Source organism: Stigmatopora argus, chromosome 18 (assembly GCF_051989625.1).
Source record: "Stigmatopora argus isolate UIUO_Sarg chromosome 18, RoL_Sarg_1.0, whole genome shotgun sequence".
Lineage (NCBI taxonomy): Eukaryota > Metazoa > Chordata > Actinopteri > Syngnathiformes > Syngnathidae > Stigmatopora > Stigmatopora argus.
In genome coordinates, this window is record NC_135404.1 from 5,485,163 (window position 1) to 5,507,763 (window position 22,601).

At 36.9% G+C, this 22,601-nt stretch overlaps 1 protein-coding gene across 1 annotated transcript; it reads left to right on the plus strand.

Moving 5' to 3' along the window:
- The first annotated feature begins 4,833 nt into the window (after nucleotides 1–4,833).
- Nucleotides 4,834–21,717, plus strand: pde6c (phosphodiesterase 6C, cGMP-specific, cone, alpha prime). The gene is made up of 22 exons (XM_077625286.1): nucleotides 4,834–5,428; nucleotides 8,353–8,505; nucleotides 8,577–8,666; nucleotides 10,178–10,318; nucleotides 10,388–10,462; nucleotides 10,540–10,604; nucleotides 11,325–11,391; nucleotides 11,482–11,529; nucleotides 11,593–11,742; nucleotides 12,344–12,487; nucleotides 12,568–12,633; nucleotides 13,800–13,955; nucleotides 14,072–14,179; nucleotides 15,119–15,228; nucleotides 15,303–15,390; nucleotides 16,259–16,359; nucleotides 16,436–16,543; nucleotides 17,364–17,427; nucleotides 18,000–18,074; nucleotides 18,159–18,242; nucleotides 18,328–18,481; nucleotides 20,141–21,717. Exons 1-22 carry the CDS (start codon nucleotides 4,961–4,963, stop codon nucleotides 20,182–20,184), a joined length of 2,559 nt encoding a protein of 852 aa, XP_077481412.1. The 5' UTR covers nucleotides 4,834–4,960; the 3' UTR covers nucleotides 20,185–21,717.
- Nucleotides 21,718–22,601: the final 884 nt, after the last annotated feature.

Below are 22,601 nucleotides of genomic sequence, written 5' to 3' on the forward strand. Positions count from 1 at the left end.
TAATTTCATCCAACAGTGTAAACAATGACTTTTAGTGAAGTCACTTGGACGCTTCCACAAGGAGGTTAACAAAATGTGACCTTTTATTTTCTATTTTTTTTAATCCAGGGGTGTTGAACTGTTTTTTCTTGGTGCCGTAGCGTATTTATTATTTCCTTTAGAGGTCTGCTGACTTGGTCTACCACGATCAATCGACTATTCAGCATTTAACATATTTTTTTGTACCACAAAGATACATAGCCAAGTTGTTGCAATGTATTGCATAAAAATAATTCTGAAGATGATATATCAGTGCCTGGACGTGGCTTATGATTGTGAAATGTAGCGCTTTTCTTCCAGCAGCTATTCACTTTGCGGAAACTTGGCCGTCTGCCGTCTGTTTTTACTTAACAGTCGTCTTTCAAAAAGAAAGGGTCTTGAATTCAAAGCAATTTAAGGAGAGATGAAAAATGTATACGTGTTTTTCAGACAATAAGTCACACTTTTTCATAGTTTCGTTGGACCTGCGACTAATACTCAAGTGCGATTTGTGTAATTTTTTTCGCTCTGACTTTGTTATGGGGTCTTCTTATAGTTATCTGAAAAACTGTTATGTTAACAAATCCTTATTTTGCGCTCCACAAAATGTGGCTTATACTCAGGTGCGACTTATAGTCTGAAAAATACGATAAATTTTGTAACTCCTTGTTAACCTGTGAGAAGTTAATACAACTTATTGATTAATGAAAGAAAACAATGAACAGATTACTCAAGTATTAAATTAATCGTTAGCTGCAAACATAAGTACTCGTCAAAGACTGAAAGAATTAATACGTTAACAAAGTTAAAACATTGAATTAAGGGATTCTTCCACACAGATCATTTTGTAACCACATGTTAAAATTCACCATATTTTTGGGATTATAAATTGGACCTGAGTATTAATCGTACTAGCCAAAAACGTACAACAAATTGGAAAAAACATAAGTCGCATTGGAGTATAAATCGTATTTTTGGGGGGGAATTTATTTGATAAAATCCAAAATAAAGACATATTCATGAGAAACAATGATAATAAATAAAAATAACAATAGAAACTACAGGCTGAATAAATTATATAAACAATTTTTTTAAAAAATAATTTCCGACAGGCGGAAGGAAGGTAAGCCCTTTTCAGTTGTTTTGATAAATTTCTGGCAATTTCACCGTGGCAACCCCTGAGCAAGCCAAAAGACCACCCACCACGAACATTAATATAATCAACACAGGGCTAGAGCACCCTCTTGCAGGTCAGTGTAAAAATAACACGTTAATTGATATAATAGTGTGAGAATAATTCCACACAGGTCGCACCCCCAGCCAAGCTGTTAAAAAGACTGCGACTTATAGTGCGAAAAAAAAGGAATTCCAAATCCTTCTTGTTGTATATTTTTACTATCTGCTGCAAAATTATGGCTGGAACTTCCCTAACGCCCGTTGTCAGAATATTAACAAAATTATCCACGAATCCCTAACGATACACACCAAAGAATTGTGGTGGATCTTGATGTTATTTACTTGTTCTTATAAGCCATTCCCAAAGTGTGACGGCATCTAATTGACTCGTAGCATTCCTCACATCCGCCCCCGTGCTTTGCAGAGCTCTCCCCGATCTAAAATTACCTTAATCTCCGCCTACGTAGCAATCGAAAGGAGAGAGCTTCGCTCCTTTGCTTTTCTAAGCGGTTGACGGGCTAAGCAAATGCCCGGCGGGGTGGTTAATAATAGATGGCCATCTTTGTTTGGGTCTCAGACGACCCAAGTCCTGTTAATTGGTCAATTTAAACTTGGCGGATGGAGACTTCCATGATGACTTGATTATAGTGGCGGGCCGTCAGGGCCTTCAAGGCCTTCTCTGATGGCCTAAGAAATATCTGAATCATATATTATATTTTGGCCATCAATACTTATTAAATAATTCCAAATGGTCTGTTAGCTTCCTTTCATTGCTTTTCCCCCTGGTTGCACTGCTTCCAGATGTGTGTTTTCATATTGAAACATTTAACCAATCACATTTCAGCCATTATTTTTTGCCAGGGTCAGAAATCTGCCTCAAGGCCTTCACAATCAGTTCTGCAGGCTCTGCTGCATCAAACAAGCGTCGATAAGACTGTTGCCTTAACCAATCAGATGTCTAGTTGGCAACACCACAATGCCTTGTCGCAGGCGTATGGATACGTCATTGCCTTCTCGCAGGCGTAAGGATACGTCATCGCTTTCACCAACTATGATTGGCTAGTCATAAAGTGGATTAGCCAGAGCTACCAAATTGTATCTGGAGCGAGCTGCACAAGCAAATATATTTTTGTGTTAATTTAAAGCAATTTTCAAGACGGAGTTTTCAAGAAAAAAAAGCTGGACATCATTAAAAAAGGTCGGACACCTCCAAAGCAAGCAAGCCTGTCGCAACCGGGAACAAAAATTTTCAGCACTAAATCGAATAAAAACGTATGCCAGAAATACAAAAGGACAGGCTCGACTTTCAACATTAGCTTCGATGACAATAGAAAAGTAAGAAGAAAGAAAGGAGGATGGATATTGTGTACAGTTAAAAATGATTTTTGGTGAGTAAAATATGGCTATATTCCTAAATAATATTTGAATTGTACGAGGTTATTATTGATGATTTTTTATGTGTCTCAGCTGTAGCTGCAGTAGAGGTTTTATAGCCATAAAATAGTTTTTTAGGGTTGGATTGATTCCGACAAAAGGCGCTACTAGAAAATGCACGGACGGCCACTGCTTCATTACAAGGAGCGGCGGCGGGCACATATCTTTAACTTGTGGTGTGAAATTGGCTACATATTTTTTGTGGCCTGCAAAATTAAATTATCTCTCATCTCATTTTCTGAACCGCTTTATCCTCACTGTGGTCGTGGGGGGTGCTGGAGCCCATCCCGGATGACTACGGGTCAGAGGCGGGGGACACCCTGAATTGGTGGGCAGCCAATTGAAGGGCACAAGGAGACAAACGACCATCCACGCTCACACTCATACCTAGGGGCAATTTATAGTGTCCAATCAGCCTACCATGCACGTCTTTGGAATGTGGGAGGAAACCGGAGTACCCGGAGAAAACCCACGCAAGCCTGGGAGAACATGCAAACTCCACACAGGTGGACCGACCTGGATTTGAACCCAGGTACGCCACTGTGAGGCCGATTTGCTAACCACTCAACCGCCGGGACGCCAAATTAAATTAAAGCATGCACATTAAAATAAAATCTGAGTAAAACATGAATAATAGTGCGATGAAGAGATTTAGTTTTTTTTTCTTTAAAAGATTTTTAAATGTTATTAATAATATTAACAGTCCTTCCCTTCTGTTTTCATCATATATATATATATATATATATATATATATATATATATATATATATATATATATATATATATATATATATATTCATATATATATATTAAATTTTTACAGATTTTTAGGGGTAATACAAACACTGCCTGAGAGAAAGGCTGAAACCATAAAAATCAGTTTGTTGTTGTTGGTAAGATTGCAGTATAATTTACAGATGTGGTGAAACGTTAGTGAGACAAAAATATATATATTTTTTTCGTTTAAGACACATCAAGTTAAGTTATTGGTTTTGCCTTTTTTAAAATATAAGAGCTCATAAAGCATCACATTTTGTAACATGCAGTATTACATAACTATCTAAAGGTTTTGAAATCATAACACAGGAATTTGAAACCGAACACTTTCTTTACAAGACAGGTCCCAAAAACAATAACAGCACATAACTCATGAAAAATTTGACAATCAACCAAATGTTTTCCAAGCTGCAAATTCCCAAGTTGAGATGTGTTTTCATAATTGTGCAACCTTTGCACTTGTGTTTTCAAAGCTCAAGTGAAGCGCCTACTTGTCCTCAGCCTCGGGGAAAATACATTTTATATATATATATATATATATATATATATATATATATATATATATATATATATATATATATATATATATATATATATATATATATATATATACACATATATATACATATATATATACATATATACATATATACATACACATATACATATATATATATATATATATATATATATATTGTTTTTATTATTTTTTTAATATATATATGAATGACATACAATATTTAGTTTTGTCCCTTTTTAAAAATTTACCATATTTTCCGCACTACCATTTAATGAGAAAAAAAAAGGCTTTTAGGGGTGGCTTTTAGGGGTGGCTTATAGTGCAGAAAATACGATAAATTCTGAAGCTCAAAATGAAAATAAATGATTAAATAAATAGAGTTAAAAAGGATGTGTACATTTGTCCTTGTTTTTTTTAATTTAAAATATAAACAATATATATAGTATATAAACAAAAATGAGAATTTCTTTTCGTTTTTTTCCCCCGCTTTTAATTGGCTACCAATGAAAGTGGTACATCTCCAATCTTTTTTAGCCGGCTGGGGGTGAATGAGCATACCCAGTCAAAACAGACTTCACAGTTAAAAAAAAAATGGATGTCTTTCATTGTCAATGGTAGGCAATGAGTTAAAAAGAAACAAAAAAAAGGCAGAATTTTGCATTTAAAAAATGATTCATGAAGTTGTTACTTAAGAACTTGAGAATTTGAGTCATGGCTGCTTAAAATCTCATGCTAGCATGACTTCTTTATTACAGTCTACTACAATTTCCTTCTCAATTTTGAGTCGCGTCCCACCTGAAGCGCCATCGGCGGGATTTGCCGAGGTTAAGGACGCTTAGAGCTGGGCTTTTAGTGGCCTGACGTCACATTAATTAGCAGCGCTTTGATCCTTTCAGCCTCTAAGCCTCACTGCGAGGCGGGACACCATCACTGACTCCCGTTAGGGACCGCGGAGGAAGATGCGCTCGCCGCTGTAGGACTGTTTTTCAATATTTTTCTTCTTCATTTTCCTCACAAATTTGAAGCGTTGCAAGAATGGCGGATAAAGACAGCGTGGAGAAATATCTGGACAACAACCCACAGTTTGCCAAAGAATATTTTGACAAAAAGGTGCGGGCAGAGGCCCTGGCCGCAGCTTTCTCCGCCAGCCTCCAAGTGAAGGACACGGCTTCTTTCAAAGAGGTCAACTCGGTGCAGGAGGCTGCCATTATCTTTGACCTGCTGCAGGCCTTGCAGAAGCAAGGCACGGTGGAGGAATCACTCCACAAGGTGCTGCAACGGGTGGCCCTTATCCTCCAGGCCGACAGGGTCAGCTATTACCTGTGTAGGTCCAGGAACGGGATCCCTGAGTTGGCTACGTCTCTTTTCGACGTCACCCCGACTTCCAAATACGAGACCAACCTGGTGCACCCTCAGACCGAGATCGTCTTCCCCCTGGAGATGGGGATCGTGGGATTTACGGCCACCTCTAAAAAGCCGCAAAGTGTTCCCGACGTGTCCCAAGTGAGTTGGTCTTTGTCCGATTGACGTCGCCAGTTATTTTTTGGTTGCCCTAACAAAGGCCGATTTAGCCAATATCAATATTACAATATCACTTTGGTATCTGATATAACATGAGAATACCGATTAGGGATGCAACGATATAAAAATTCTTTGCCCAAATGAGGTAAATGAAGCCAAAAAAAAAGAAACCAATACTTCTAAATATTTTAGTTTGAATCTACATAATGAAAAGCACAATCTAGCCAATTATATTGACAGTTTTCTTTGTCATTATTGTATTTCTATTTAAAATAAACATACTCTAAAAATAAAGAAGATAGTGTCTGTTATAACTAAATTAAAACACTTTAAATTCATTAATCAATCCATTCTATTTGAACTGGGATGTCTCAGTCAATTTTCCCGATTCAAATGGTTTGGATGTTTATCGTCATGGCAGCCAATGAGTTAATGTTTTTTACCTAGGTCTACAACAAGGTTGTCAGGATCGGGTTGGTTCGCGGGCCGCATTAACGTTAACTCGATTTTATGTGGGCCGGACCATTTTAGATATAATATTTAGATTTTTTTTTTATAAATGGATTAAAAGAACTGGATTAAAATCCCTGAATATTCACTTTTTATAGATCTAAAACAATGTTTATTTTAGCTTTTTTTATATATTTTTAGATTTTACGAAAGGATTTTTGAACTAAAAACACAGAAAAAATGGATTAAAAATTACAATTATTGATTTAAAAGGGGGAAAATCAGGAAATTTAATATACACCTATACTCTTCATTTTAATTTGATCTTAAAACAGAAAGTTGACACTCATGATTTACTTTCCCGGGCCACACAAAGTGATGCGGCGGGCCAGATTTGGCCCCCGGGCCGCCACTTTGACACCTGTGGTCTACAATGTCTTGTGTGTCTTGTGTCTGTCTTGCTACTGCAACCAAGAAATTTCCCGAATATGGGATGAAATAAAGTTCTAATCTAATCTAATGCTTAGAATCATTAAAATATTTATTTAGTTATTCACAGTCTAAAAATGCACAACCTAACAAATAAACTTGATCTACTGTAGAGTAAAATACATGTTCAAAATGCTGATGTTATTGGTTCACATGGTTTATTTTCAATATTTTTAGTATATATTTTGGTGTTCAAAGATGGAAATTAGGCCTCGGCTAGAATCTTACATATTTACATATAGATGTTCATTAACATGAATAGGAATATGTTTATTAATATGTGCTGTCCCTTATTAAATCAAACACAATTCTGTCACTTTCACTTGTCATTCAGGACGGTAATTGAAGTAATCTTTACTCAGACGAGCCTTTGAACACGTGACATCCTTTAGATGTGCTTCCTTGCAGTCGAGTCACTTTGAGAGGAAATTAGAACAAAATGAAAGCTTCCAAAGCTGGAAAAAAAACACAGGATAGCACGTTTTAAGCGGCTCAACGAGGGCAAGAAGCGGCCCAAAGGTGGAAAGCGAATGTCGTAGTTGTTCTTTGATAACTGCACTGAGTATACATCCATATTCACATCTTGAGTGCATTCGAGAGGCACACGCTAACGAGCTTATTGCTTGTGCCAAAGAAATCTTTCACCCGGAAACCACAATTTTAGTCATATTTTGGGCAATTTTTTCCATCACCAAATTTTTGGCAAATCTATTAAACTACTACTGCTTCATAATCATTATTTATTTATTTATGTATGACCTATTTATTTATGTCTAAAATGTATTTTCCTGTGTCTGTATTCTCATCCTCTTGCTATTGTGACAATGAAATTTCCCAAATACGGGATGAATAAAGTTATCTAATCTAATCTAATCTAACTTGTAAAATGGACAGACCCTTATTTTTTTTATTGATAGGAAAATCATGTCGGAAAATGTTCAGGCAACCTTAATTGCTTACTTTTTATATTAAAAAAAACTACAATTTAGCTCACGACTAAGAGTTTGACATTGTGTTATTAGTATATTTTGGTTTAGTCGGTAACCAGTTAGCACATTAGCTAATCTATCTTCTATCAAAAGATATAAAATTTGTTGGATTGTTGGGGCTGCTTTTAACTTCAGGGCCTGGACGAACTATAATTTCTGCTCTTCACCAGAAAATCCTGAAGTGTCACATTTAAGTGACTCTTTTAATTGTGCCAATAATCAGATAACTATGTGATGAGTATGTCTTAATAGTGATTAAGTAGGGTTGTCAAAACTATCAAAGTATCCATGCTAAAATGTATATATATCTGAACTATTTTGGAGAGTTTTAAGAAGCACATAATTGAAAATCTATCATAGTTAATATCACTAATAGAGTCCATTAAAAAATATTTAAATTAGGATTTTTGTGTAGAATCTATAACGGTATCGAGTGCTATTTTGAGTATCAATATGGAGTTAAAAAATTTAGTATCATCATAATAGTACCTTTGATATCGTTGGATCGTATCTTATGTCATCTAAATGATGCGTTCACTGGCAATCAATGTACACTTGTAATGCTCTTAAACGAGCTATAAAAAGCAAGTCTGTGTCCAAAAGCATCCTCGGACCAGTTAATTTATTTTACTGGAAAATATGGAAATTGACGCTTTAATTTGTCGAATAAAATAAGAGGCATTTAAGGACTTTTTATGTGATGCTTCATCATAATGCAAATTGACTGTACAATCAGAGGATCACTGATTTCTGGTAAAAGAGTAATTAAATGCTGTGATTAATTCCTAGCTCATCATTCAGTGTTGTCTGTCATCAAGGTTGATTACTGGCAAGACAACTAATCAGCGTTTATTTATGAAAGTGGGCGAGATGAGATTCCTTTTGGAAAAGAAGTATAGAAACTGCGGTGATCGATGTTGTGTCCTTAATTAAACCACACGGGATTAAATGGATAACTGATGTCAAACGTTCCCACAGAATAAAAAGTTCAGCGACTTTGTGGATAAGCAGACAGGCTACAAGACCAAATGCATGCTGACGTTCCCCCTCATGGCCGACAAGGAGTGTCTAGGAGTGGTAACGGCGCTCAACAAGATCGGAGCTCCTCACTTCACACCCGAGGACGAAGCGGTACAACGAATCGGAACGGGACATTTGCCGATCCGATCCCGAGACCGTAATATGTACGATGTGCTCCTCAGCTTTTCCACAAGTACATGACCTTTGCGCACGTCGTAGCCCTACAGCATCACACCACCTACATGTTCAACGTGGAGTCCAGGAGAAGTCAGGTGAGCATCTTGCACTTTATAGGGGTTGCAGGGGGGTGCTGGAGCCCGTGACCGGACGTTTCGTTGAAAGACGTTGGGTCCCCGGACGTTTGGTCCCCGGACGTTTGGTCGACCGGACGTTTGGTCGAACGGACGTTTGGTAGAACGGACGTTTGGTAGAACGGATGTTTGGTAGAACGGGTTCGCATGCAATTGATAGATTTTAACAATGGGTGAATAGGGATTTAATGACTATTATTTAACATTGAGTGAATAGGGTTAGGGTTAAACAAATGAAAGTCTTGTGACTCAAACCTCTGGGCTCGCGAACCCGTTGACCAAACGTCCGGGGACCAAACGTCCGGGGACCAAACGTCTTTCGACGAAACGTCCGGGTACCGCTGGAGCCTATCCCAGGCGGGAGATACCCTGACTTGGTGGCCAGCCAATCTCAGATCACAAGGAGACGTTCAACCATTTGCGCTCACACTCATTCCTAAGGGCAATTTAGAGTGTCCAACCAGGCTACCATGCATGGATCGAACCCTCGATCTCAGAACTGTACGGCCGACGCGCTAACCACTCGTCCACCGGGCCGCTACGTAATTAATCAACCAATCGAAAACAAAATTGTTTTATAGTTTTTAATAATCAGTCCCCATTCTTAACCTAACAGTTGCTCATCTCATCTCTCATTTTCTGCACCGCTTTATCCTCATTAGGGTCGCGGGGGGTGCTGGAGCCCATCCCAGCTGTCTCCAGGCCAGCCGATCGCAGGGCACAAGGACTTTTTGTCTTATTTTATTTGTTTTGTTTTTTATATTGACTTTTTATCGAGTTGCTAAATAAGAATGGACATCTATTTTTTTCTAGTTTATTAATTTAATTTTATTGATTCGTTAAAAACCTAAACCTAGAACATGAGGAAATGGACAACCATGCACACTCACACCCATACCTAGGGGCAATTTAGAGTGCATGGCCTGGATTTGAACCCAGGACCCCAGAGCTGTGAGGCCGACGCGCTACTAATATAATATTATGTATAATAATCATACATATTATAATGAATATTTTGAAATTATATATAATACTCATATTTAGTAATATCCTTAATATGTCGTATTCATTAACCCCTCCCAACCCAAATGGTTAGGGTTAGATTCCAGCATTGTCAATGGCAGCCCGACCAAACTTCTTTGGGAAACAAGCCTATTGAAGAATTATGGGCTTGAAACCAATACACATGATAGCCCCTCGCAAATCAATTAATTGGAAGTCTAGTGGCGACAATGGCAGCCTAGGTTATTTTCTAAACTGATTAGGGCCAATTGAACAGCACGAAGGTTGTTGTTGTCCTTAGTTTAAGTGTTCTAAGTGGTAAAACGTGAATGTTGTTCTGGTTCGGCCATTACACTCAATGCCAGTCAATGACTTAAAACCCTAAAGGCAAAGTGTTTAGACCCTTTTTGTGTCTGAAAACAAGTCGTCGACCTATTTCAACAATGTATTTGGTCTCTCATGGTGTCCAGGTTTTGCTGTGGTCCGCCAGTAAAGTTTTTGAAGAGTTGACCGACATCGAGAGGCAGTTCCACAAAGCGCTCTACACCGTCAGGATCTACTTATCATGCGAGCGATACTCAGTGGGCCTCTTGGATATGACCAAAGAGAAGGTTCGCCTCCAATAACCGACAGAACGCCTCCGCTATAACAACACTAATACCCGCGCTCGGTCCCTTAAGGAATTCTACGATGAATGGCCGGTGAAACTGGGAGACGTGGAACCTTACAAAGGCCCAAAGACACCAGATGGAAGGGTAATGAACATTCCCCCGAAGACGCGACCTACTAATTTTTTTCAGGGTATGCTAACGTCTGCTTTTTTTTAATGTAGGAAATCATCTTTTACAAGATCATCGACTACCTCCTGGAGGGCAAGGAAGAAATTAAAGTCATACCGTGAGTGGCATAATTGCACACGGCACCTGGACAATAAAATCCATCAGTTTCGCGCTGACCTCCCCCAAGGCCACAAAGTCCCTAAATGGATTAGCACTGGGTTTCAAAGATTAATTTTGGTATTAATTCCATGAGATGGAAAAAAAAAGTTTTGACCTTAAACTCAACAGTTTCGGCTTTACCCATGTGTGTATTTGATGTGACATAATCTGTTATTCTACTTTTTTTCTGCTTGCTTTTTTTGAAGGGGCACCAAACATTAAAATTTCTGTCTTTTAAAACCGATATTCCATTCAAACCTTCATATTTGAACATTTAGTAGTTAAACATTTTTGAGTAGTCAGTTTTAACCAAATGTTTCTGTTAATGTTTAAATATCATGAACTTTCTATTACTAAGTTTAATGAACAGATCAGTCATTTCTATTTGTTACATTCACATTTTAATTTTATTTCTGAAAATATATCCACGTTTTTAACTAAATATGAAAAGAAAACAAAATCCTTGCTGTTTAATTCCACCGAAACAAGAATTACACATTCCTATCATTCCCATTCAAGTTACATTCGACAATGTTCACAAAATATTTAGATTTTTCACATTTTTTTAAAGCAAACCTTGAAATTTTTAACCCCTTAAACTTTCTCAGGCTCACAATTTGGATCAAAAAGTCACTATTTGAACTACTTTTGTTTTTTAATGACTATTTGTTACTTTCAGGGGTCCTCCAGCAGATCATTGGGCTCTAGTTAGCGGACTTCCCACCTATGTTGCGGAGAATGGCTTTGTAAGTCCCCCAAAACGCGATTACCAACAATCGTGTCACTAAATTGAATGCAAAAATAACATTTTCACTGAACAAAACAATCTTTTGCAGATTTGCAACATGATGAATGTGGCCGCAGATGACTTCTTCACATTTCAGGTGCGTCCACACGAAACCACAATTTATTCCTTTCTCTCAAAAATTGTTTTTTTTTGACCGCAGAAAGAAGCAGTGGACGAGACGGGTTTTGTCATCAAAAACGTGTTGTCGCTGCCCATCGTCAATAAAAAGGAGGAAATTGTGGGCATCGCCACATTTTTCAACCGGAAAGATGGAAAACCATTTGACGAACACGATGAGCAGATCACTGAGGTCGGTAACAAGACTCCAATTCTTTCTGTTCAATAGAATAAACGTCCATTGGCGTCATGTGCAGCCATTGATTACATTTCCAAGACATCTAAATACAGTTGAACTTGGAAAACGTTAAATACGTATTTATTTTTACCATTTTTGGGACATTTGCTAGTGACAAACTCATTTAAATTCACAGAAGGATGAAAAAAGCCACATGATTAGACATCTACAATCATCATTGGCACTGAAAGAAGAAAAGCATAATCACAAATACAGCAAATGTCCCTATTAAATAACCCTCCCAAACTAAATGAATGCAACATAGTTTTGCCATTTCTAAACTCCCATCCTACAATCTGCACATCAATTAAGAAAAAGTTTGTCAAATGAAAATGATTGTGCTGCACATCGACTTCCCCTTTCAAAGTATCCAAACAAATGTGCAAGTTGTTCCACTAATGAGTCTAATTAATGAGGCAATTAGATGAGTTGGTGACACTTCAGAGTCTTCGTATAGTTCCCACACATCCGCTTCCTTCATCTTTGTTTGTCTTTGGTGCTTGCTCCGAGCCTAACTTTTTTGTTTTTTTCCTCATTTTTTTGACATCCTGTGCAGGCGCTGACCCAGTTCCTGGGTTGGTCCGTGCTAAACTGCGACACCTACGACAGACTTAACCACATGGAGTACCGGAAAGATATCGCTCAGGAGATGCTCATGTGCCAGACCAAGTGCACAGGCAGTGAACTGCAGTCCATCCTGGTCAGTACCTTGGTCGCATATCCAAATGACAAAGGTCAATGTCAAAGTATAATGGCCATTTTGTTCTACTTGATACACAGAACACCCAAGACAAGTTCAATAGTGAACCTGAGGATTGTGACCAAAAGGAAATGTACAAACTATTGGTAAGACTGATGTGATAAGTCTTCTCTGTATTTTCCTCTGGGAAATTCAATGGATGGACTGATAAACTGATTAAATGAGGAATCAGACTACTTAATCTCAATGCTTATAGAAGGAAATTAGGATGGGTGGAAAGATAGAAGATAAAAGGAATGTATTGCTTAGATGACATTTCCGGAATGTAATCGAGCAGGCACAGGGAAAGTCTTTAGAACTTTATTTCATCCCGTATTCGGGAAATTTCTTGGTTGCAGTATCAAGACAGACACAAGACACACAAGACATTGTAGACCTAGGTAAAAAAAACTGGAGCCACACACAGGAAGTCCACAAAGTCCACAAGCACTTGCCATTTTGTCTATGGAAATTGAATAGACTGATACTGACAAGGGGGAATCGAGTCTGAGACGGGATCAAGACTGGCCAGAAATTCAGGCAAAATCAAGACTTTTGGTAGTCAAGACAAAGACTGGAACCAAAGCTGGGTTTTTGGGGAATAAAATTTGAAACCACAACTAGACCTTCACAATTAATTTGGAACTAAGAGCAGTCTTTAAGCACGTTACATTTGTCTATAATAATTTAATGAACTGAGACTGAGAATTGGGAATCAAGTCCCAGACCAAGACTTGATTGAAATAAGGAACCCTTGTGATTAAATAAGGACTTTTGAGAGTCAAGAGCAAGACTGACAAATTTTGGAATGCAGTTTGAGACCAGAAAGAAACACGACCAAGACCTGAAATCAAGAATTATGGTAACGAAGTGAAGGTGAAGGTTAAGATTGAGAAGTGGGAATCACGATTGAGACCAGACAGAAGCCCGACCAAGACTTGCCTAAAATCAGGGATTATCAAAACGAAATCAAGATTAAGACTGTGACTGACAAATGACAATCAGGTTCTAGAACAGACTGAGATTAACCTGAAGTCCTGAATCACTGAGATCAGGTCAGGAGCAATCAAGACATACAAATCCAAGACTGAGTTTAATGGTAATCACGACGTCTAAAATTGATCTTGGACCAAGATTGGTCTTGAGTGTTAAAGACACAAAGATTCACATTTTTTTCTATGGAAATTTGAATGGATAAATACACAATGAAAACTCCTTGGCTGCCATTCTCGCCCACGTTCCCTGTCGAACATCCTTTTTTTCCTCTGCGCAGAGAGCTACGTGCCCGACGGCCGACAATGTCAACGGCGAGAACCTGTACTCGTTCGCATTCAGTGACTTCCCCGTGTCTGAGTTCGACCTGATCAAGGCCGGCATTCGCATGTTCTTTGAGCTGGGGGTCGTGGAGAAGTTTAAAGTTCCCGCAGAGGTCAGTCTTGTCATTACTCTCCTTGTTACTGCCTTGATTTTTAATGTTGAGATCAGAGGTTATAGAAAATCAGTCTTCAATTGAAGCTCATGTCAGTTTTCTTGACCCTTCCTCAGACGCTGACTCGGTGGATGTACACAGTGAGGAAGGGCTACCGTCCTATCACCTACCACAACTGGCGGCACGGTTTCAACGTGGGCCACACCATGTTTTGCCTGCTTCAGGTAGTTAAACCGTCAACTTTCGGAATCAAATGAGGTGAATACAGGCTTCCTATGGAAATTCTTAAATTAAATTGATCTTGGTAAAGTGTCTTAAAAAGACAGAATTTTGTTTGGTTTGGTAAATTGACCTGGTTTGGTAAAAAAAAGACAAGTCGCGTCGGCCTCACAACTCTGGGGTCCTGGGTTCAAATCCAGGTCGGTCCACCCTTGTCGAGTTTGCATGTTCTCCTCAGGCCTGCGTGGGTTTTCTCTGGGTACTCTGGTTTCATCCCACATTCCAAAAAATGCATGGTGTGTGGTTTAGATACTCTAAATTGCCCCTAGATTTGAGTGTGTGTGAATGCTTGTCCATCTCTCTTCTAGGTTTTTAACAAATAAATAATATTTAATTAATAAACTAGAAACAAATAGGTATCCATTCTTATTTAGCAAATTGATAAAAATCAATTTAAAAAACAAACAAATAAAATAATTTAATTATTCATTCATTTTCGGAACCGCTTATCCCGAAGCCTATCCCAGCACCAATTTCGTTATACGCAGCTGTGTATGATGACAGTAAAGGCTTTTTATTGATTGAGCTAATTACGGGCACCAGGCGTAGGACTCACCCTGAATCGGTGACCAGCCAATCAAAGGGCAGAATGATACAGACAACCATTCACGCTCATACTCATACCTAGGGGCAATTTGGAGTGTTCAACCAGCCTATCAGGCATGTTTTTGCAATGTGGAATGAAACGGGAGTACCCGTAGAAAACCCACGCAAGCCTGTTTAGAACATGCAAACTCCAAACAGGTGCACCAAGAACTGAGGCCGATGCTCTAACTACTCATACGCAGGGCCGCAATACTTATGTTTTCATTTTTTGATTAATCAACAAAGTAGATTGTCTCATTGGGTGCTGATCCATTTTACAAAATGGTATAATTTGGCAGACAGGAAAGCTGAGGAGGTACTACTCAGACCTGGATGCCTTCGCCATGGTGGCCGCCGCCTTCTGTCACGATATCGACCACAGGGGCACAAACAACCTTTACCAGACCAAGTAAATCCTAACATTTCCCCTGCTTATTTAGAATGATTAAATGTTTTACAATGTCCTTCCTTTCACGCTTTTAGGAGCGCATCTCCTCTGGCCAAACTTCACGGTTCGTCCATTATGGAGAGACACCACTTGGAATACAGCAAGACCCTCATGGCCGAGGAGGTGTGAGGCATTCGTTTGTCTATCACAAGGGTGTCAGACTCGGGTTCGTTCGCGGGTCGCGTTAACGTCAACTCGATTTTATGTGGGCCGGACCATTTTAGATGTAATATTTGCTCATCATTTTGGCTAAGAATAGACTTCTGAAGCAGGTTGACCTGACAGAATCAAATCAAAATTTAATATCTAATTACGCACATTAATCTAATTTATCATTTCCATATATTGTGTGTGGATCCAGTTTTTTCGCCTAGGTCTACAATGTCTTCTGTGTCTGTCTTGCTACAGCAAACACGGAAATTTCCCGAATACGGGATGAAATACAGTTCTAATCTAATCTAATGTACCTAAATGATCGTTGCAAATTTTCTTCTTGCTCTATGTGTATAGTTTCTGCATTTATATCTTAAGGCAAGGGTGTTAAACTCGGGTTGGTTCGCAGACCGTGTTAACGTCAACTTGTTTTCACGTGGACCATTTTAGATATAATATTCAGATTTTTTTTATAAATGGATTAAAAGAACTGAATTAAAAGCCCTGAATATTCAGTTTTTTATAGATCTAAAACAATGTTTATTTTAGCTTTTTTTTTTATAGATTTTTAGATTTTACAAAATGATTTTTGAACTAAAAACAGAAAAAATCGACTAAAAAATTACAATTATTGATTTAAAAGGGGGAAAATCAGGAAATTTAATATACATCTATACTCTTCATTTTAATTTGATCCTAAAACAGAAAGTCAGCACTCATGATTCTTTCCCGGGCCACACAAAATGATGCGGCGGGCCAGATTTTGCCCCCGGGCCGCCACTTTGACACATGCTCTATCATGTGCCTCTTTCCCCCCTTACACATTTTTTTTCTGCAGACTTTGAACATCTTCTGCAACCTTCAGAAGCGCCAGTTCGAAACCGTGCAGCACCTCTTTGACGTTTGCATCATCGCCACCGATCTGGCGCTTTACTTCAAGTGTGTTGCTAAGAAGTGCCTTGTTGCTCTGCAGATTTAGTGGGGGAAAATTAATGAATTTGTTTCTGTCCAACAGAAAGAGAACTATGTTCCAAAACATCGTGAACGCTACTGAACCCATGACAGATGAAAAGGAGTCCGCGGGCTACGTCTCCAACAATCCCACCAGGAAGGAGATTGTCATGTAAGGAGGAAACACATAATTCGTCATCATGTCTTACATTATTGTATAATATAAAATTACTATTATTTTTCCATTAGTTTTTGACCGCTCGTCACTGTTTTCACTTCAATATTCAGTATTCACGTTACATTCATATTTTGACCCCCACATGAATGATTGTGACAGAAATGTGTGGTTTTTGACACAGAAGATTTCTATTTATTTGCATTGACAAAAACAGACCAAATTTCAAAATGCATCTAATCCTACAATATTATTCCAATGGTCATTATTCAGGTGTCATTAAGTCAGGAAATTGAGGAGAATAAGGGTATTATTTTGATTTAGTAAATGCACAGATCTGTATGTTAAGTTCTTGAAAAAAATAGAAAATAGAAACCGTTATTTTTCTTTTCCAATGTCCAAAAAACATCTAGTTTTTTTTCAGAGAATGTCACAATTTTCCACATTTTTTCTGTCTTTTATTTTGGATTTTCACGGTTATTCAATTTTTCACTTTTTTTTTTAAATCTTCTATTGTTTTTCATTTTTTCTCTTTTTTTTTTACCATTGTAATATTTTTGGCTGCTATTTTTTCCAGTTTTTCCAATTTTTCCGCAAAAACGACTATGTCAGTCAGTGCCAAAGACGACTATAGTAAATACCAATGACAGCCAAAATACAGATACATCAGTCAATTCCAATCATGACTATATATGTTAATTGCATAAAAATGTTACCGATCAGAGGAGAAAAGGATTTCTCCAGCAATGGCATATTTTGGCTAGCATCACTTTTATCATTCCCATTTCACTCTTTTTCTTTCTTCTTGCTTCTCTAGGGCCATGATGATGACCGGCTGTGACTTGTCAGCCATCACCAAACCTTGGGAAGTGCAGAGCAAGGTGGGTGGCCTTTTTTTTTTGTTCCTCCGGGTTTATACACCAATACTTAATTCATTCCGTTACTGACATACATATAAAGCACAGTTGCTTTAAAAATAAACTTGCTACACTCAAATAAAGGAAACACATCAACATCCATCCTTCTTACTGTTCACTTTTAATCTTATTTCATAAATTAACTCATGTTTGTATTGTCAATTGTTACTAAAAAATAGTTAGACAACAAAAACATTCTTGGTCTCACTAAAAAAAGGTCAAAGGTCAACTAAGATGGTTAACTAATTTCATTTGTATTCATTATTGATATTATTTTATTTATGTTTTTTTTTACTCTTACATTTTCCTTTATAAACATAATCAAATAGATTTATTGATCATTTTTATTTATATTTTCTTTTAATTCATGTATTTATATAATGAAATAAAACTAAAGATTAGTAATGAGATTGAATGATCACGTTTTAGTGCCATCGATGCCAATTAATAAAATTCTAATCCATTTGAACTGGTTCAAATTGTTCCGGACGTCTATTGTTGTCAATGTCAATTTTATAAGGGTGGCTTGATTCCAGGTGGCGCTTATGGTTGCCGCAGAATTCTGGGAACAGGGAGATTTGGAGAGGACGGTTTTGGACCAGCAACCCATTGTAAGTCTCCAAAATGTCCTCATATACATCATTTTTTTCAAATCAACTAATATAAAAATGTCATTTTACTTTTGCTTTTTCTAGCCCATGATGGACAGGAACTGTGCTGAGCAACTACCCAAGATGCAGTGCGGTTTCATTGACTTTGTCTGCTCGTTTGTGTACAAGGTAAAGAATAGCAATTTGATAGTCCTATAGAAAGCAGAATTTTAACCTTCCGGTAATCCTAATATCCTTGTTTTTATTTTCCCAGGAGTTCTCCCGCTTTCACAAGGAGATCCAACCCATGTTCGACGGCCTCAACAACAACCGGTCCCACTGGAACGCACAGGCCGAAGTGTACAATGCCAAGATAAAGGCAATCGAGGACGAGAAGAAGAAACTAGAGGAGGAGGAAGCCAAGAAAGGTAAACCAACTATGATTGACTCTTTCAATTAATTAATACTCATTTCATTTTATTTTTAATAGAGGAAAAAACTGTAAATATTCTTCATTTTCACATTTTTTAAACGATTTTTTTATTTTCTCTTGATAAGCAATAATTAATGCTAAATGCTTGTTGAATAAACTCTCAGCCTCGACAATTTCAGTTAATTAATACTCATTTCATTTTATTTTTAATAGAGGAAAAAACTGTAAATATTCTTCATTTTCACATTTTTTAAACGTTTTTTTTATTTTCTCTTGATAAGCAATAATTAATGTAAATGCTTGTTGAATAAACTCTCAGCTTCGACAATTTCAGTTAATTAATACTCATTTCATTTTATTTTTAATAGAGGAAAAAACTGTAAATATTCTTCATTTTCACATTTTTTAAACGATTTTTTTATTTTCTCTTGATAAGCAATAATTAATGTAAATGCTTGTTGAATAAACTCTCAGCTTCGACAATTTCAGTTAATTAATACTCATTTCATTTTATTTTTAATAGAGGAAAAAACTGTAAATATTCTTCATTTTCACATTTTTTAAACGTTTTTTTTATTTTCTCTTGATAAGCAATAATTAATGTAAATGCTTGTTGAATAAACTCTCAGCTTCGACAATTTCAGTTAATTAATACTCATTTCATTTTATTTTTAATAGAGGAAAAAACTGTAAATATTCTTCTTTTTCACATTTTTTAAACGATTTTTTTATTTTCTCTTGATAAGCAATAATTAATGTAAATGCTTGTTGAATAAACTCTCAGCTTCGACAATTTCAGTTAATTAATACTCATTTCATTTTATTTTTAATAGAGGAAAAAACTAAATATTCTTCATTTTCACATTTTTTAAATTTTTTTTTTAATTTTCTCTTGATAAGCAATAATTAATGCTAAATGCTTCTTGAATAAACTCTCACCCTCGACACTTTCAATTAATTAGTACTCATTTTGTTTTATTTTTAATAGAGGAAAAAACTAAATATTCTTCATTTTGACATTTTTTAAACATTTTTTTTAATTTTCTCTTAATAAGCAATAATTAATGCTAAATGCTTCTTGAACAAACTCTCACCCTCGACACTTTCAATTAATACTCATTTCATTTTTTATAGAGGAAAACACTGTAAATATTCTTCCTTTTCACATTTTTTAAACATTTTTTTTTTGAATTCTGTTGATAGGTATAATTATTTTCTAAATGCGTCTTGAACAAACTCTCACCCTTGACACTTTCAATTAATTAATACTCATTTCATTTTTATAGAGCAAAAAACTAAATATTCTTCATTTTCACATTTTTTAAACATTTTTTAAAAATTTTCTCTTGATAAGCGATAATTATTTTCTAAATTCTTTTTGAACAAACTCTCACCCTCGACACTTTCACTTCAAGTGTTAACAATTACAGTGCCATTGACGGTGATAGGCGTCCAATCGATTTTGACTAAGAATAGCTTGCCAGGGCTCTAAGGTCAAAATGCATTGTACGTCTTGCGCAAAAACGGGACTGAAAGACGAAAAAGGAACAAAAAAAGTTAGTTAAATTTTTTTTTAAAGAAAATCTCGGAAAATGTGACGCATTTGACTTTGGCGCACTAAACTAAACACATCATCTCGTTTCTTGTTTTCTAGCTGGCGGTGGTGACACCAAGTCAAAAACGTGCACCATATGCTGAATTCTTCCCGACGTCACACAGTTATGGACTTCACCCAAATTGGTTCCACCATCCAATCAGATGTCTAGTTGTTCCCGGTTACCGATTCTGGTCTAGACCATTTTTTCATAGTCTGGATTAGCATCCCGAGGAGGCCACAATCCAATCTAACAACCAAGAGGAACAATGTGAGAATTTTGAGGACAAGTTGGATGGTGGTTCTTTGTTTTTTTCCCATGGGAAACTTCATTTTGTGATGACATCGGTGGAATTATTTCCTCTTTTTGCTCACTAGTCAATTAGCAAGGCATGGAACAATTTCACTTTTGGATGGAAATATTACTTTAAAACAGTCAAATAGGAATAAAAATGCAAAAAAAAACTATTTTGAGCTTGTGTACATTATCGGGTTCTTCATGCAAGGTATTTGGATTTTGTGTATATTTTGTGAGTTGGTAAAGGACTCAAATCTAGAATATACTATTTTTAGTTAATTAACTGCCATTGACGGCAATACATTTAAAGTGACTGGCAGTGAATGATCATTTTTCACTCCTGGCGATCAAAACGTCAATTAAAAGATCGTTGTCTGACCTTCCCAGTCAAAAAAAATTGGACTTCTGTAGCCGACATACCAGCCAATTGGTTAAACATAATACTTGGTGAGAAATCTATGCATTCTTAACTAACTTCACTCGGAAATGAACCAATTTAAGATTTAAAATCAATACCTTTCAGGCTCTTTTAGTCCAAATAAATTAGGCGTCTCTTGCGGACAATTATGTCCAATGAATTTAAAAAAAAAACGCAAAAGCCGATTGAACAGTAAGCAAGATGTGATCTATTTCCTGAATTTAAGTGTTGCAATTCTTAATTTGCCAAAGTTACAAAGTGGTCAATATAAAAGCAGTCTATTTTTTCAAGCCGATTGTGGTCATCTTATCAGCCTTTCATGGCAGCCAAAAAATATTCAAATAAATACAAAATAAACTCTCAAAGTGTTTATGACTGTTTTACATGTACTATCTAACTCAAACACCTCCAAAACAGTTTTATCTCCTGTGATGTGATGATTTAGACAGGAAAAATCCATAACAATTCTCTGCATGAGTTCACCGGCGTACACAAAATATGTTCAAAAGAACTGAAATGGATTGTAAATCAATACATAACGCAAAAAATATAGGGTATGTGTTTGATCTTCTTGCATACATAGCAAAGCCTTATCAATAAGTGGTGTTGATAATGTCACGCATGGATTTGTGTTATTGACGGGTTCTAAGTCTGCTTTGTGGAACTGGGTCGCCCTACACTTTCCCCGAATGTTTTCCCACTTCCTCCTCTTAGGCAACGTCTTCAGTTCCAATCAATGAGGCATCAATCAAACGTTCTAAATCCAATCACAGGAGCTTTACAAGTACCAGCAAATGCCGCTGTGCTTCTCCAGGGCACCGAGTTGCATGATGTAACCTCTCCGCTGTCAGATATTAGCAATTTTGACTGTTCTACTGTACGTATGTGCTCCTCATGAAAAAATAAAAAGCACTGTACGGACTTGTTGGTCTTGCTTGATCACTCAAATGCGTCAAGGTCAGAGGAAGCCCCCTCGGGTGCCCCTGATCGACCCCAGTCGACGGCGGCTTAGCAGAAACAAGCGTTCCCTCTTAGCTATCGCATCGTGCAGGGATCTTACAGGCTCCAAAGCTGGATGAGCCTGCCCGAGAAGAGGATCAGCGGATTGTTTCTGATCCCCGCGCCTGATTCAATGTTACCTGGCCACATTTGACATCCCAAGTGTTCAACGAGTGGTGGCCGGTCAGAAATGGAGCGAACACTCAAGAATACATTTGGGAAAGTGTATTTAAAATGAACCAGTTTTCAAATTTTGGGTAAGGGTTCGAAAAATTCAATTTGATAAATTTTTTGTTAGCTAAATGTTTAAAAAAAACATTAAATGAAAGTGGGCTAAGTATCAAGCCCTGTGGAACTCCACATTCTATTTTTAAGGTCGTAAGCCAAAGTTATAGTTATCTAAAATTAAAATTAATATTTTAAGTCTTTAAAACAATATTTTGTTTATACTAAACAAAGAACGATGCTCTGGCACAATTTAGTTATTTGAAAGAACATTCAAAGGGAGTGGGCTTAGAATTGAACCCTGTGGAACTCCTTTTCCAATTTTATAGGTAGTAACAAAAATGATCGTTTTTAAAAAATAAACAAGATTAAGATAACATTTTTTCTGACAAAAAGCAACAACCTACGACGTTTCAACTTTACGAACAACTGCCTGGTCCAATAAAATAGCTTTTGTTTTGATTTAGTCTATTTTTTAAATGTATTTTTTTAATTTCTAACTTAAAAAAATACAAATAAATTATATTACTTATTTTGGATTACCCAATTTTTAATTGATTTTAAATTGAATTTAGTAAAAA